The sequence below is a fragment of the Pithys albifrons genome, chromosome 1, assembly GCF_047495875.1.
Source record: "Pithys albifrons albifrons isolate INPA30051 chromosome 1, PitAlb_v1, whole genome shotgun sequence".
Taxonomy (NCBI): Eukaryota; Metazoa; Chordata; class Aves; order Passeriformes; family Thamnophilidae; genus Pithys; species Pithys albifrons.
In genome coordinates this window covers 106,991,026-107,005,022 of record NC_092458.1, presented here as the reverse complement: position 1 = coordinate 107,005,022, position 13,997 = coordinate 106,991,026, and the positions used below count along the sequence as shown (strand labels likewise).

The 13,997-nt window shown below is 46.4% G+C and overlaps 1 protein-coding gene across 2 annotated transcripts; it reads right to left on the bottom strand.

Moving 5' to 3' along the window:
- Positions 1–1,329: 1,329 nt before the first annotated feature.
- HSPA13 (heat shock protein family A (Hsp70) member 13) lies at positions 1,330–10,658 on the bottom strand. 2 transcript variants are annotated; one of them, XM_071563282.1, is made up of 5 exons: positions 10,610–10,658; positions 8,525–8,865; positions 6,701–6,914; positions 5,952–6,119; positions 1,330–4,699 (listed from the first exon to the last, which is right to left on the bottom strand). In XM_071563282.1, exons 1-5 carry the CDS (start codon positions 10,632–10,634, stop codon positions 4,029–4,031), a joined length of 1,419 nt encoding a protein of 472 aa, XP_071419383.1. In that variant the 5' UTR covers positions 10,635–10,658; the 3' UTR covers positions 1,330–4,028. The 2 variants fall into 2 exon arrangements, with proteins under 2 accessions (XP_071419383.1, XP_071419392.1); XM_071563291.1 differs by lacking the exon at positions 10,610–10,658 and adding an exon at positions 9,296–9,315.
- Between the last annotated feature and the right edge of the window lie 3,339 nt (positions 10,659–13,997).

The following is a 13,997-nucleotide window of genomic DNA, read 5'->3' as shown; positions in this document are numbered from 1 at the left end:
CTGGTGACTTTCCCTTGGTTGGAGACAGTGTGAGGGACCCAACTATTCATCTCCTTGATGAGCAGCTTCTCTTGAACTCCTTTTCCAGCCAGGTTGCTTGAGTTAGGGAAAGCAAGGGTGGGAGTTTAATAAGGCCAAGTGCCGGGTCCTGCACTTTGGCCACAACAACCCCCTGCAGCGCTACAGGCTGGGCACAGAGTGGCTGGAGAGCAGCCAGGCAGAAAGGGTACTAATTGACAGGAAGCTCAACATGAGCCAACAGTGTGCCCAGGTGGCCAAAAAGGCCAATGGGATCCTGTCCTGGATCAAAAATAGCGTGGCCAGCAGGACCAGGGAAGTGATCCTTCCCCTGTACTCTGCGTTGGTGAGGCCACACCTTGAGTACTGTGTTCAGTTCTGGGACCCTCAGTTGAGAAAGGATATCGAGGTGCTGGAGCGAGTCCAGAGAAGAGCAACAAGGCTGGTGAAGGGACTGGAGCACAAGCCCTATGGGGAGAGGCTGAGGGAGCTGGGGTTGTTTAGCCTGGAGAAGAGGAGACTCAGAGGTGACCTCATCACTGTCTGTAACTACCTGAAGGGAAGTTCTAGCCAGGTGGGGGCTGGTCTCTTCTCGCAGGCACTCAGCAATAGGACAAGGGGGCACGGACTCAAGCTCTGCCAGGGGAAATTTAAGTTGGATTTCAGAAAAAAATTCTTTCCAGAGAGAGTAATCAGGCATTGGAATGGGCTGCCCAGAGAGGTGGTGAATTCACCATCCCTAGAGATTTTTAAACGCAGATTGGACATGGCGCTGAGTGCCATGATCTAGTAAATGGACTAGAGTTGGACAAAGGGTTGGACTCCATGATCTCAGAGATCTTTTCCAACCCAATCGATTCTATGATGCCCAAGGGACCAGAGCAGATCTGTGAGAAGTGAGAACAAGGCTCAGAAGGGCACCATGACTCCAGTTTTCACAGGTAGGAGCATGGAGCAGAACCTGCTTATGCGCTGCTTCAACTTCCTTCCCCACAGCATTCAAAAATCCTTCATCATCTCAGGTCCTGCTTGCCTCAGTCCTGCTTGTTGCCCATACTATCACAGGACAAACTGGAACCAAGTTGTGGGGAAACCCCTCCTTTCCCTCACAGGAACAGACACAGTCCTGCTTTTTGCCAGTTTTGACGCATTCATTTATGAAACACTAGGACTGTTCAGGCTCTTCAAACCTTCTGTTTCCCAAGATGTCATAGATGTAGAAACTTTCTCACAACTGAAAACAACCTCATCCTTTACCCTCCAAAGGAATTTGAAGACAGAGAATTTGCTTGAGAAAGTGAAAGACATGTCCAAGGGATAGAAATTCTTTTATTAAAAACATTCTAAAATGTTATTTATAAAATGCACTTCATCATCTGCACTGGGAAACAATTCAGGAACTGTTGAGGCCTCAGTACTTTCAGAATTTCACCTCACAAAACAAGATGTAGCTACAGAAGTTTGTTACACACCTGACACCACAGGCAACCATAGATTTCAAGGATTATAGAAAGATTTCAGCCTTCAAATAACAATTTGTTTAAAGAAAGGTTTTTGGTAAGTGGACTCATCTTTAAAATGTCATGGTTTGTGCCAAAATACATTATTAAAAGGTACAAAATAAATAATTTGCAGAATTCAGAAAAGTTCTTTAATAAATAAGGATGCATTGTCAGGTATCCAATGTACAGTAACTTCTCTACTAAAATCCCAACCTGTATAGAAATCTGAATAAATACCCTTTTGTGAATTTTTTTACAAGTAAACAACTCACCCTTCCCTTCCAATTCCCAGATAAATGCTGAAGGAAATTTAACTCCTCCAGAATGAAGGAGTATGTGAAACAAAAGCAGTACTTAATTTATTTGCCTTGAGAGTTTATCAGTTTAAAGTCACTCCCACACTCCTTGGGACTTATCCCAAAACTGCAAAAAGCTTTTAATCATTTAACTTGACTGTGATGTGGTTCTGTTTTCACACAGGTCTGCTTGTTTTACACAGTGCATTAAAGACATGAAGACTAAAGCCCTGCTGTAACTCCAGCAGGTTTTGAGATGAATTCACAGCAGGGTAGAAGGAAAGGTCACATTGATTCTAAAGACACTGGAGTATGTGTTGAACACAGACATTTATATCTGCAAAGCAAAGGCTCCAAACAGCAGCTGAGGACTGTACTGCATACTGGCATTCATCCATGGTTTCACTGGAAAGGCATTTCTTTCACCACAGGAGTTTTAGCTACTGGAACTTCCACACAGACTTAGGTAGGGTCACTTTCAAAGAGGCACAAAAATGATCTCCAAATAAAAAAAAAAGCACTTTGGCTTTCAACTCAGGGAAATTAAACAGATGTTAGCAGTATTTTGGGAATCCTCTGTCAAGTTGAACAATGCTGATGGAATGCTGTGTGCAGCTATGATTCAATTTAAGAGGTTTTTAATTGGATTATTTCAAAGATACGTTTAGACAATAGCTATGCAAACAGCTGAATCAGCACAACTGATTTATGGCAGTGACATAAATCAGGTCTACTGCCAGGAGAGTAATAAGCCTATTTTAATACAGTCATAGGTTAAAACAATAAATCTAAGCCCCATACTTTATCTTGGCAAGGTTAATACAAACAAAATTATTCTGGAGAAGACAAGAAAATCCTTAGAACCACCTGATACTGGAACTTACCTGAGGAAGACTGGGCTGGTGGATGTTGAAGCCAGTCTTAGCTGAATGACATGTTTTTATTGTAAAGTTCTACATAGATAGAAGAATTCAACTGGCCTTTTAAGTATCAATTTATCCCTCCAAAGAGAGAGAACCATCAACAATTTGGGGATTTTTCAGACCAGTAATTTTTTTCTCCTCATGCATTTTCAAAATAGCTGGATAGCAAACTATTTGCCTAACACAGAGTCCTATGAAGTGCCACCTCAAATCCTGAGTTACACACACTGTTTCCTTCCCAATAGACAGGTACAACCTCTGTTTGGTTTAGAATGGGGATATGACAAAACTTAAACCAGAGATATGAGCTAAAAAGTACGAAGGCGATGGGTCAATTGTCATTTACTAGGATTACAGGAATTAGACGTCATCCAGAACATCCCTTCTGTTCCACTCTTTCTCCCTGAAAACAGCATAGCTTGGGATCCTTCAGATGTCACACACTTGAAGACACACAGCAGTGAAATTCATGTTGGTCAAATTCCAGGGAAGACAGACAAGGTGTGGCTTTTAAGACACATAAAATTAGCACATTTTTAAAATAAGGCAGGGGAGGTATGACTATTTGGCAATACACCCTTGTTCTCTGTGGAGAACATCAGTGGTAGAACAGCAGCACCTGCATGTTAACCATCGCAGCCAGATCAGGAATTAAGCCCTTGGAGACACACCAAGTAACTACATTGGCAAGAGCTATGATTTCAGTAAGGTTTCGTGAAACGTGAGACAGTTTTCCATGGAGCCTCAGCAATACCATTATGCTGTTATGAACAGCAGAAGAATCAAGTGAATGCCTAAGTCTCATTCAAGCTGCAACATGCCTTTTAGAAAGGTGCTTAAATGCTCAAATGGCTCAAACTAATAAATAAATGTAAGCTGAGCACTGCCAGTGCTCTGTGCGTTAATACTGCTTCACAGTTAAAGTAAATATATTGGACCTGGCAATAGCTACAGTACCACGTTATCTCAAACCTTTGGTCACACTCCCTTTGTATTTTAAACACACACCACTCCACGATTTGCTAATAAAATTTAGCAAGAAAATGTGGGTGTGTCATCACTAGCAGTTCCATCCAATATCCAGTCTCCAAGTAAATACACCACTTCAGAACTCGTTTGTACCTTTAAAGTGACATCAAGCTTTAACACAGGTAGGTGTCCAATAACACCTCACTGGAACAGTTAAAAATGGAATACAGCTAAGATTAGGCTCCACTGCCAGTCAGATGAGTATGCACCTTCAGAGCACACTTTTGGAGAGGTGGAATGCAATTGCCAAGAGTTTCTTCTCAGTTAAAATTAGTCTTCTGTAAATTCTTGTTAGGGATTTCTATAGCGCTGACTTGAAGAGGCCAGGACCCAGCAACGATTCCCGCTTGGATGGCTACACCTGTCACAACTGCCAGGTCAGGATCTACAGAGGTGTTGGGTTCCTTTCCAAAGAAATCCCAAATAACTTCACGTATTCGGGGAATCCTTGTGGAGCCACCAACTAACACAATTTCATCCACTTCTTCTTTGAGTATGTGGCCATCCTGCAACACTTGTTCAATGGGCACAAGAATCTTCTCAAAAAGGTCCTCATTTAACATCTCAAACAGCTTCCGAGAGATTTCCGTTTCAAACACAACTTCAACAAAGTCCTTCTCTACTTCTGAAGCATCTCCAAGACTGTTCAGGTGTTTTGTTTTCTGTGAAGCCTCGCCTTGCAGCACACTGTTTGTTTTTACCTGACTTTTTGGAGGTGCTTTTGTAACCTTGTTTTCTGGCAGAGTCAGCACCACACTCAGTGTAGCTGACTCATGAACAGTCAGATTTAATTTAACTGCTTCCACAGCCTGTCTGAGGCGATGTATCTCTTCTTTCCGTGTTGGCAGAGAACCGTATGTTTGACGGATATGATCATACAAATACAGCATCAACCTCTGATTGAAATCCTGTCCTCCAAGTTTGTTGTTACCTGAAAGATCAGAACAGAAGGTATGAGACACATCACCTTCAAAGCTTCAGAGAGCAGCATCTTCTGTTACTGAGAGATGGTGCTCAAGGCCAGAACAATCACAGGAGCATAAGCACAGTGCATGAACTCACAAAGCTTAGAAAAAACAGTTGTTCTCTCAAGAATGCATAATGGATAATAATTTCCACTGGTTTGACTGAAAACAGGAATTCATTTAGTGCACCGCTGTCTCAATAAATCAGAATGAAGCTGTCATCATCACTGTTTAGAACTACCTGAAGGGAAGTTTTAGCCAGGTTGGGGTTGGTCTCTTCTCCCAGGCACTCAGCCATAGGACAAGGGGACACGGGCTCAAGCTCTGCCAGGGGAAATTTAAGTTGGAGATCAGAAAAAAATTCTTTCCAGAGAGAGTAATCAGGCAGTGGAATGGCCTGCCCAGAGAGGTGGTGGATTCACCATCCCTAGAGATTTTTGAACTGAGATTGGACGTGGCGCTGAGTGCCATGATCTGGTAAATGTACTGAAGTTGGACCAAGGGTTGAACTTGATGATCTCAGAGGTCTTTTCCAACCCAGTCCATTCTAAGCTGCTCAATCTGTCTTGCTGTTTCACTCTTACTGGACCAAGCAGCAGCAGCTCACATCAAAACTTACTCACCAAGGCAAGGCAGACAGTTGGCACTGCACCTCAGACCTGCCTACGCCCAAGTCATCTGAAAGGCAGTTATGTATTCACTACAGTCTGACTAAATATTACTGCCACTTTTCTCTGTGCCACGTGATGAATCATCCTGGCAAACAGGAATCACGAACTTCTGAGCATGCGCATTCCCAAAGCCTGTTCAACTGAGCTGGCACCAAACACAAGGCAAGGATACTCTACAGCCCTGGCCAAGGATTTGCCAAGTATTCCCAGTTTGGACAAAGGTAACAGAAAAATTTGTAACAACCCCAGCCCTGCAAAAGCCCAGTCAAAGTAACTGTAATATGCATCACCACTTTTTACTGGAGTGGGCATGAAATTTAACAGCCATGGATAAAAAGAAACCCCAACTTACCCCTTTGAGTCAGCCAAAACCTGTGACTCTGATCTTACTCGCTGAAACCAGTCACAAACCTAATTCTGCATGAAAAGCAGCAGAAAATGCATTGGGAGAACACTTTATGACATGGCTGATGGGTTTTAAAAAGCCCCTGGGGACTTCACGTGCACCTTTTCTTACACTTCTTAAAAATGAAAGCATTTTTCTCACCTGCCATGGCTCGTGTGTAGAACATCCCTCCCATCTTGTTCAATAGAGACACATCCAAAGTTCCTCCACCCAAATCCACCACCAGAACATGAAACACATCAACTTTGTGGAGTCCATAAGCCATAGCTGCAGCTGTGGGCTCACTGATTACTCGTAAAACCTTCAGCCCTACAAAGAGCAGAAACAACAGTCAGCTACACTTCAGAAAACTGCAGTTCTCACATCAGAATGACATTTGCCATTATTTTGGGGCTTTTTTTTTTAACCAGACTCATCTTAAGTAAAATATCAGATCTAAAGGAAGTAGTTTTCTAAGCAGTAATACCCAATGAACTCTTTCCTTATTTAATCCTAAAGTGGTATTGCTTCAGCATCAGCATCAAGTCATGAACCACAGTTTGCCCAAACACATTTCTTCCAGGCAAACCTTGCTAAGGAGCCTTAATTCACACTCTTCATTTCTGTTTAAATTATTGTCCAAGGGTGCTCTCCCATATAGTCTCCCTGTTTGGAGATTACCAAAAAGTCTCTTTTCCCCAAAGTAAAACTTACTTCTTCCAGCCATCTATGTATGCATTACCCACCTGCACCTGTCAGGACTCAAGAGTTCTCTGCTGTTCCTCACAATGAATCCATTCCAAGCTTCTCTATCACTGACTCACTGTTCCTGTATCCTCCCCAAAGACCTTGCTGTCAGTGAAACACACCTGAAGGTTTCCCAGACAAACAATGGATTACAAAGACCTCACCTGCAAGGTTAGCTGCCTTAATGGTAGAATTCCGTTGCCTTTCATCAAACTCTGCTGGCACAGACATGACTGCCTTGGAAATGGGCATGCCAAGGTTGGCTTCTGCCATCCTCTTCAGTTGCAGCAGCAGCTGAGAGCCAATCTGCTCTGGAGTGACGTGAAAGGTTTCATTAGTTGTCACAGAAAATTCAGCTGATCCATTGTTGTTGAAAATCTAGAAGGATAAAGCAACACATGCCAAAAGTGAGAAGTCTTTTTCCCACCTTGCTCTCACCTGATTTTATTGGCATATAGTGTCTTTAATCTGCAAAAATATAAATGTGCTTTTGCCACTTCCAAGATCACTTATGCAAACATGCCACTTAGTACATCCAAGCAAGTCACACACACAGTGTAAGACACATTAAAAGAAGTTAAGACCTAGCAACTGTGTAACCAACTTCAACCCCACACAGAACTGGGGCTTTTTAATCATTAGGTTACCCTACTGATAAAGCTTCCCACCAGCTCTTCTTTCTGAAAGGAAGCAAACAGCTTGGTACTGGAACAGCTTCTCTTAACAATATTCAAGAATTAGTAAGTCTTTCAAGACTACTTACAGTACCTGAAGATTTGTCTCTTTTCAGCAAATTCTGCACCACACTCAATTAATGCAGTGCCTTTTTTTTTTTTAAAAAAAAGCAGGTTTCAAGATCTGCTTCTGGTCAAATAAGTCTTAGAAAAGTGGTAAAGGAAATAATACACTGGGACAGAGAAGATATGACTTTTAAACTTTCTCATTTGGAGAGGGTTTTTGGGTTTGTTTTTACTTTTCTTTGTGTTTAATTTTTTTAGGATTTCAGGAGAGAAATGCAGTTTCAGCAAAGCACAGTTAGAATTTCAAGTTGAAATTAATCCTTTCAGAGAAGGGGTTGGAAGGTTCAGAAACACATGTCCCTTCAGGAAAAAGCAAGGTCCTCAGAAAAATCACTCTCATGCAGAGGTACATGATTTCCATAACCCTTTCCTTCCCCTCTATGGATTCATTTTATTTCAGATTTAGCCAAATGACTCAGGGTCTGACCCACACAAATTTCAAGTGTCAATCGGGTTGGAAGGGACCTTAAAGATCATCTAATTCAACTTCACTGCCATAGGCAAGGACATCTTCCACTGGACCAGGTTGTTTAAAGCTCCATCCAACCCAGCCTTGAACACTTCCAGGGCTGGGGCATCCACAACTACTCTGGGCAACCTGTGCCAGGGCCTCATCACCCTTAGAGCAAAGAATTTTTTCCTAATATCTAATGTAAACCTGCCCTCTTTTAGTTTGGAGCCATTCCCCCTTGTCCTGTCATTGCATGCTCTTGGAAGAAGTCCCTTTCCATCTTGTAGGCTTCCTTCAGGTACTGGAAGGCCACTCTTAAGCCTTCTCTGACCCAGACTCAACAATTCCAATTCTCCCAGCATTCCTCATAGCAAAGGTGCTTCATCCCTCTAATCAACTCAGTGATCTCCTTTGGACTGGCTCCAGCAGGTCCATGACGTTCCTGTGCTGCTACCCCAGAGCTGGAGGCAGCACTGCAGGTGGGGTCTCACCGGAGCAGAGCAGAGGGGTAGAATCCCCTCCCTCCCCTGCTGCCCACACTGCTTTGGATGCAGCCCAGGACACAGGTGGTTTCTGTGCTCCCTGTGTACATGGCTGGGTCATTACCGGCCTCTCACCCACCAGCATCCCCAATTCCTTCTTGGCAAGGCCGAGAGTCCTCTCAGTTCCTCCATCCCCAGCCTGGTCTGTGTCCTACAGCTGACTGCCTGCAGGAACTGAGGATGGTGGCTGCTTACCTTGAAGGGATACCTGCTGCTTTCACTTTTCAGTTCTTCTGAAGTGAAGATTTTCCCAATGAATCTCTTGGCATCGTATATGGTGTTCTGAGGATTGGCATCAGCCAGTTCCAGGGCATCATATCCCACAAACACACCTCTGTCTGTGAAGGAGACCACACTTGGGATGCTGCTGTGCCCGTTCTCATCTGCAATGACCTTCACCTCCCCTATTCCAGGCAGGAAGACGCCGACAGAGCAGTAAGTTGTGCCGAGGTCAATGCCAAGGACTCTGGGTGTGGGCATGGGCAGGTACTGCTGTGCCAGGTAACTGGCTAACAGGAGAGCCAGGACAGCAGAGCCTGAAACACACAGTTGGGAAAAACAGGGTTAGAGCACTTACTGCTGCAAACATGTAATGACACAAATGACATCCTCCAGTTTTATTTTACACACTGGAGCCTATTTAGCTCCCTAATTAGTTTTTAATTTCTTCAAAGGTCGCCAGCAAATTCAGGTCTCTTAATTCAACAGAGAGTGGCTGTCAAAAATCTCAGGCACTAAATACTAAACTGATTAAAAAAGAAAGCCCAAGAGAGACAGCAAACTCCAAAATATCACCACACTGTAGTAATTATTTTCCTCTCTGCCAGTTATTTCAGTAACACCAGCTAATTAGAATCACAGAATCAACTGGGTTGGAAAAGACCTCTGAGATCATCAAGTCTAACCCCTGGTCCAACTCCAGTCCCTTTACCAGATCATGGCAGTCAGTGCCATGTCCAATCTCACCTTAAAAACCTCCAGGGATGGGGAATCCACTCCCTCTCTGGGCAGGCCATTCCAATGCCTGATTACTCTCTCTGGAAAGAATTTTTTTCTGATCTCCAACTTAAATTTCCCCTGGCAGAGCTTGAGCCCGTGTCCCCTTGTCCTTTTGCTGAGTGCCTGGGAGAAGAGACCAGCCCCCACCTGGCCAGAACTTCCCTTCAGGTAGTTATAGACAGTGATGAGGTGACCTCTGAGCCTCCTCTTCTCCAGGCTAAACAACCCTAGGAGTGCTTATCAATGACCCCAAAAGGACACTGACTTAATGGAGCTGCACAAAACCACAGTGAAACAAAGAACTCTCAATTCAAACAGCTCCTCCAGTTTCACTTCAGTCTGAAGATAAGGAGACACAAAACTATGCTAACTCATTGTTTCACCCACAGCTCCCAAAGAGCATCTCTTTAATCCCTTGAAATCAAGGGTTAGACTCGTTTAAGTGCAGAGTAGTTTCCTGTTTGATTGATTTTGCTTCGATTTTACTTATAATCATCAGGCACAGCAGGAAACCCAAAAGTCTGGCATAAAGTAATGTCTCAGGGGAGGGGGGGAAAAAGTCACCAACAAAGTTTGGAGTAGAAGTAAACAGGTTAAATTTCAAGGCATGGCTGGGCTCTTTTTTTTCCAGCAGGGAAGGGCTGTCACAGCTCTGCTTCAAACAGGCCGGTCAGAAAGCCCTGGTTTGGTTTGGGCTGTGAATTGCCCACGGCATTTCTGAGCATTTTGGCTTTCACAGAATCCCAGACCGGGTCGGGTTTGAAGGGACCACAATGGGTCATCTGCTCCCACCTCCCTGCTCAGGAAGGGTCATCCCAGAGGACGTGGTGATCTGTTCCAGTGCTTGGTCACCTGGAATAAGTTCTTCCCCATGTTCAGCAAAAAACTTCGGTGCATCAGTCGCTGCCGGTGCCTCCTGTCCCACTGCTGGGCACTCCGAGCGGAGCCTGGCCCGTCCCTACAGACATCGATGTGGTCCCCTCTCGTCGCCTCTTCCCGAGGCTGAACAGGGGCAGTTCCCTCAGCCTTTCCTCGTAAGAAAGATGCTCCAATCCCTTAATCATTTTGCCAACCTCCGCTGAACCCGCTCCACGTCCCTCCTGTACCGAGAAGCCCAGAGCTGGACGCAACGGAACACAACGAGCACGAAATGACCGCGCCAGCCCGGAGAGGCAGCCCGGGGCGATACCGCCGGCAGAGAAACGCGAGAGCGCTGGCGGAACACCGCAATTAAAGCCGCAAAAAGCCCCGAGCCCCGGCCCAGCCGAGCCCACTCCTCACCCAGCACCGCCATCTGCCCCGCCATGGCTGCCCGCGGCTCCAGCTGCTGACGGCTTTTTCCGTGCTGCGCGGGGCTCGCCGGGAACGGTAGTACATGCTCCCCGCCCGCCCCGCTCACACCGTTCTACTTACCGGGCGAATAAACTACAACTCCCAGCGCACATCGCGGCGCCGCTGGTTCCGGCGAGTGCCAGCCAATGGGCGGGTAGAGTGCCACCCATTGGCATGGAAGGCGCATGCGTCCGTTGAGTGGGGCGATCGCGGAGCCTTCTGGGAGCGGTAGTTCCGCGCCCCCAGCGTCTTGTTGGCCCCGCGGCCTCCCGCCGGCGAGCGGCGGCAGAGACCGCGGCTGTGGCGCTGCTGGGCGGGCATATCAGCCCTTCAGTGAGCGCAATTAAAGCAGTTGTGGTTATATTACTGAATGCAGAGGGGAAATTTGCTCAAACCCTTTGTGTCTGATCGCTCTGTCGGCGCCTCGGCAAAGCCGAGCCCGCTGTACCCTGCCCGGCCTGTCCCGGCCCTCACGGGGACCCTTCCCCGCATCACTGGCGCTTCCAAGGGCTTGTCCAGGGGCACACACCGAGCAGAGATCCCTTCCGGGTCTGCACAGCTACCCCCGCTGCCAGTACCCTCACAGCACTCACATTATCAGTTCACATAATAACTTCATTAATATGATTGTTGCAGGTTAGGGTGTGAGGATTGCCGGTGACTGCCTGACTGCAAAGACGTATTCAAAGCAATGTACTCTATGTATCTTCTCCGGGGACACCCCCTTGTCGCGGGGGAGAAGCTTGCGTGCCCTCATGAGGTTGAGAGCTATGCTGGAGGTGGTTTGTGCCGCCGGTAGGGTCTCCCATGCCAGACAGGTCTCAGCTGAAGGGTCAGACAAAGTGTGTCCACGGGCAGGATGGGCTCGCTACCTGTCTGGCAACCATCCTAGGAGAAGGACAACTCCAACCCCAAACCCGGGCAGATGGAGCTCGTTTAGCCCTGTAAGGCCATCCATCTAAGAGAAGGATACTCTAACCAAACCTACGTCCTGAGGTATTTGCTGTCACCATCCAAGCTCGCTAGGCCGTGGCAGATGAACCTTAGGAGTAAAGGGTGGGGCCAGTTCTGTGCACGCTGTGCCTCACCTAAAAAATCCATTGCACAGGCTTGAAGGGTTCACCCACATTGCAAAGCCCTGTAGCGATCCTAAACATCCACTGGTCTGATTACGTGACCAATGTGTCTGTTCTTGAACAGGCAGGGGTCAGCAGTATTGAGGCCATGCTGATGAGAACGCAGCTGCGCTGGGCAGGGCACGTCTCCAGGATGGAGGATCACCGCCTTCCGAAGATTGTGCTCTATGGTGAACTCGCCACCAACTGCCGCAAGAGAGGAGCCCCGAAGAAGAGGTACAAGGACTCCCTGAAACAACACCTCAGCCTTGGCCATATTGACTGCCACCAATGGTCCACTCTGGCCTCCAATCGGGATTCATGGAGACACACTATTCACGACGCTGCTGCTTCCTTTGAGAATGCACGGAGAATCAGTCTTGAGGAGAAAAGACAACGCAGAAAGAATCGTTCTTTGCCAATGTCACCTAGGGAGACATTCCACTGTGCCTTTTGTGACTAGACCTGCCTATCCCATATTGGCCTTTTTAGCCACCAGCACGCTTGCAGCAAGCGTGGGTAGTACCCTTCTCAAATCTTCGTTCGCGAAGCCTAGCCATGATGATGACTCTATGTATGGCCAGACTTCTCGAACGAAGATTTGAGAAGGACTCTCTCCACGTGGGTGTGCCCTTCCAGCCTGCACAGTGGATTTTTTAGGTGAGGCACAGCATGCACAGAACTGGCCCCACCGTTTAAGTCCTAAGGTCCATTTGCCATGGCCAAGCGAGCTTGGACAGTGAGAGTGAAGTCCTCAGAACTGTCACAGCATCCGGTAGTAACCAGGGCTGACCCTGCTGAGCATCCGAGATCTGACGGGATCAGATGCGAGGGAGGCATTTACTGCCAGGGGATGGTCCCACTGAGACTTGAACTCAGGACCTTGGGATTCAGAGTTCAGAGTGCTCTTCATTATGCCACAGGACCACCCCCCAAGGACCATCCCCCAAGGACCACCCCCCAAAGCAATGTACTAACTCAGAGCAATACACAGACAAACTCTTAATCCCAGACAGAAATTTGCCCAACGTAGCCATTCAGTGGACATGGTTCCTTCCCATCCAGTGTCCCTATGAGGGAGCAGAGAGTTCAGGCCATTGACTGGTCCCATGAGATATGTTGGGGCTTCCCTCACTTCTCCCCATTCTTAGCTTACTTTTATACAAATTCTTTACGTTTAGGTGGAGCTCAAGTACCTTTAGCCATGCATCCCACTCTGAGGGGTGTTGTACTTCAGAGGTGGATATCTCGGTACAGTGCCTGGGATACCCTCAGGATGGGGACATTCCTCAGGCCAAGGAGAGGGATTAGCTCAGTTGGTTAAATGAAAACGAGGGATTTCGCTGCAGTTGCTGATTCAACAGCAGAACATCTTCCTGTATTTACCCTGGGTTTCAGCTGCTGTGCAGTTTATCTGCTAGAAAGTTCCCTTCTTTTCAAGGGTTTGGACAGAGCCTGGCCATGGTGTCTCTGCTCTGCTCCACCTCCATTCAGTCCCCCTTGGACAGCGCTGTGTGCGGGAGATTGAGTTTTCTGGCTGTGCTCCATCCAGAGAGTAGCAAACTTATTTTCCTCTGTGATTTCCACACCATTATCTTTTTAGCCCCAGTCATCATCCCATACTGGCATTTCTATTTCAGAGCTGAGGCAGGTTGGGATCTGCCCTGTCAGTTCAGGTACAGACACTGGGGGTAATGTGGAGAAGCACCAGATGCTGTGTCTGTGGACAAGGAAAACCCTGCTCAAGGACCTGACCTTTACTCCCAGTGCCTGTTCTGGGACCTGAGAAGGGGTTTTGATCCAACACCTTAAGCTGTGGCAGAGCCCTTGTGTTTCATCTAGTCCTGCTGCCAATTTAGGGACTCTCTAAATGCAGACAAGAGTCAGGTTTAGAAAGGAGACATTCTGTACTCTGCACAGGGGTCAAGGTGGAAGTTTTCCACATATCAAGCATACTGATTCTCAAAACTTTACATTTTAGCAAACAAAGAAATCACAGTTCATTTGCTACAAGTTACCTAGTTCTCTTATAAAGTAGTATTTTACTGTAGGAATCAACTTGCAATATGGAATCTGTAGGAATCAACTTATAATATCTGGAATGGAAAAAGTCCTGTCAGAGGTGGACTTGTGAAGAAAATGAAGAAACTGATTCTAATGCCTTAAGAACTGAGGGTTTTAATGTTGTTTAAATGTACAAAATGGTTTCTATTGTCTTTTTT

Coding starts and splice junctions, on each gene's coding strand:
- HSPA13 (XM_071563282.1), bottom strand. CDS start 10,634: ATGGCGGGGCAGATGGCGGTGCTGG. Junction 6,120..6,700: donor TAAGGCAGCTAACCTTGCAG/GTGAGGTCTTTG, acceptor TGCTCTTTGTAG/GGCTGAAGGTTTTACGAGTA. Junction 4,700..5,951: donor CTACACACGAGCCATGGCAG/GTGAGAAAAATG, acceptor CTGATCTTTCAG/GTAACAACAAACTTGGAGGA.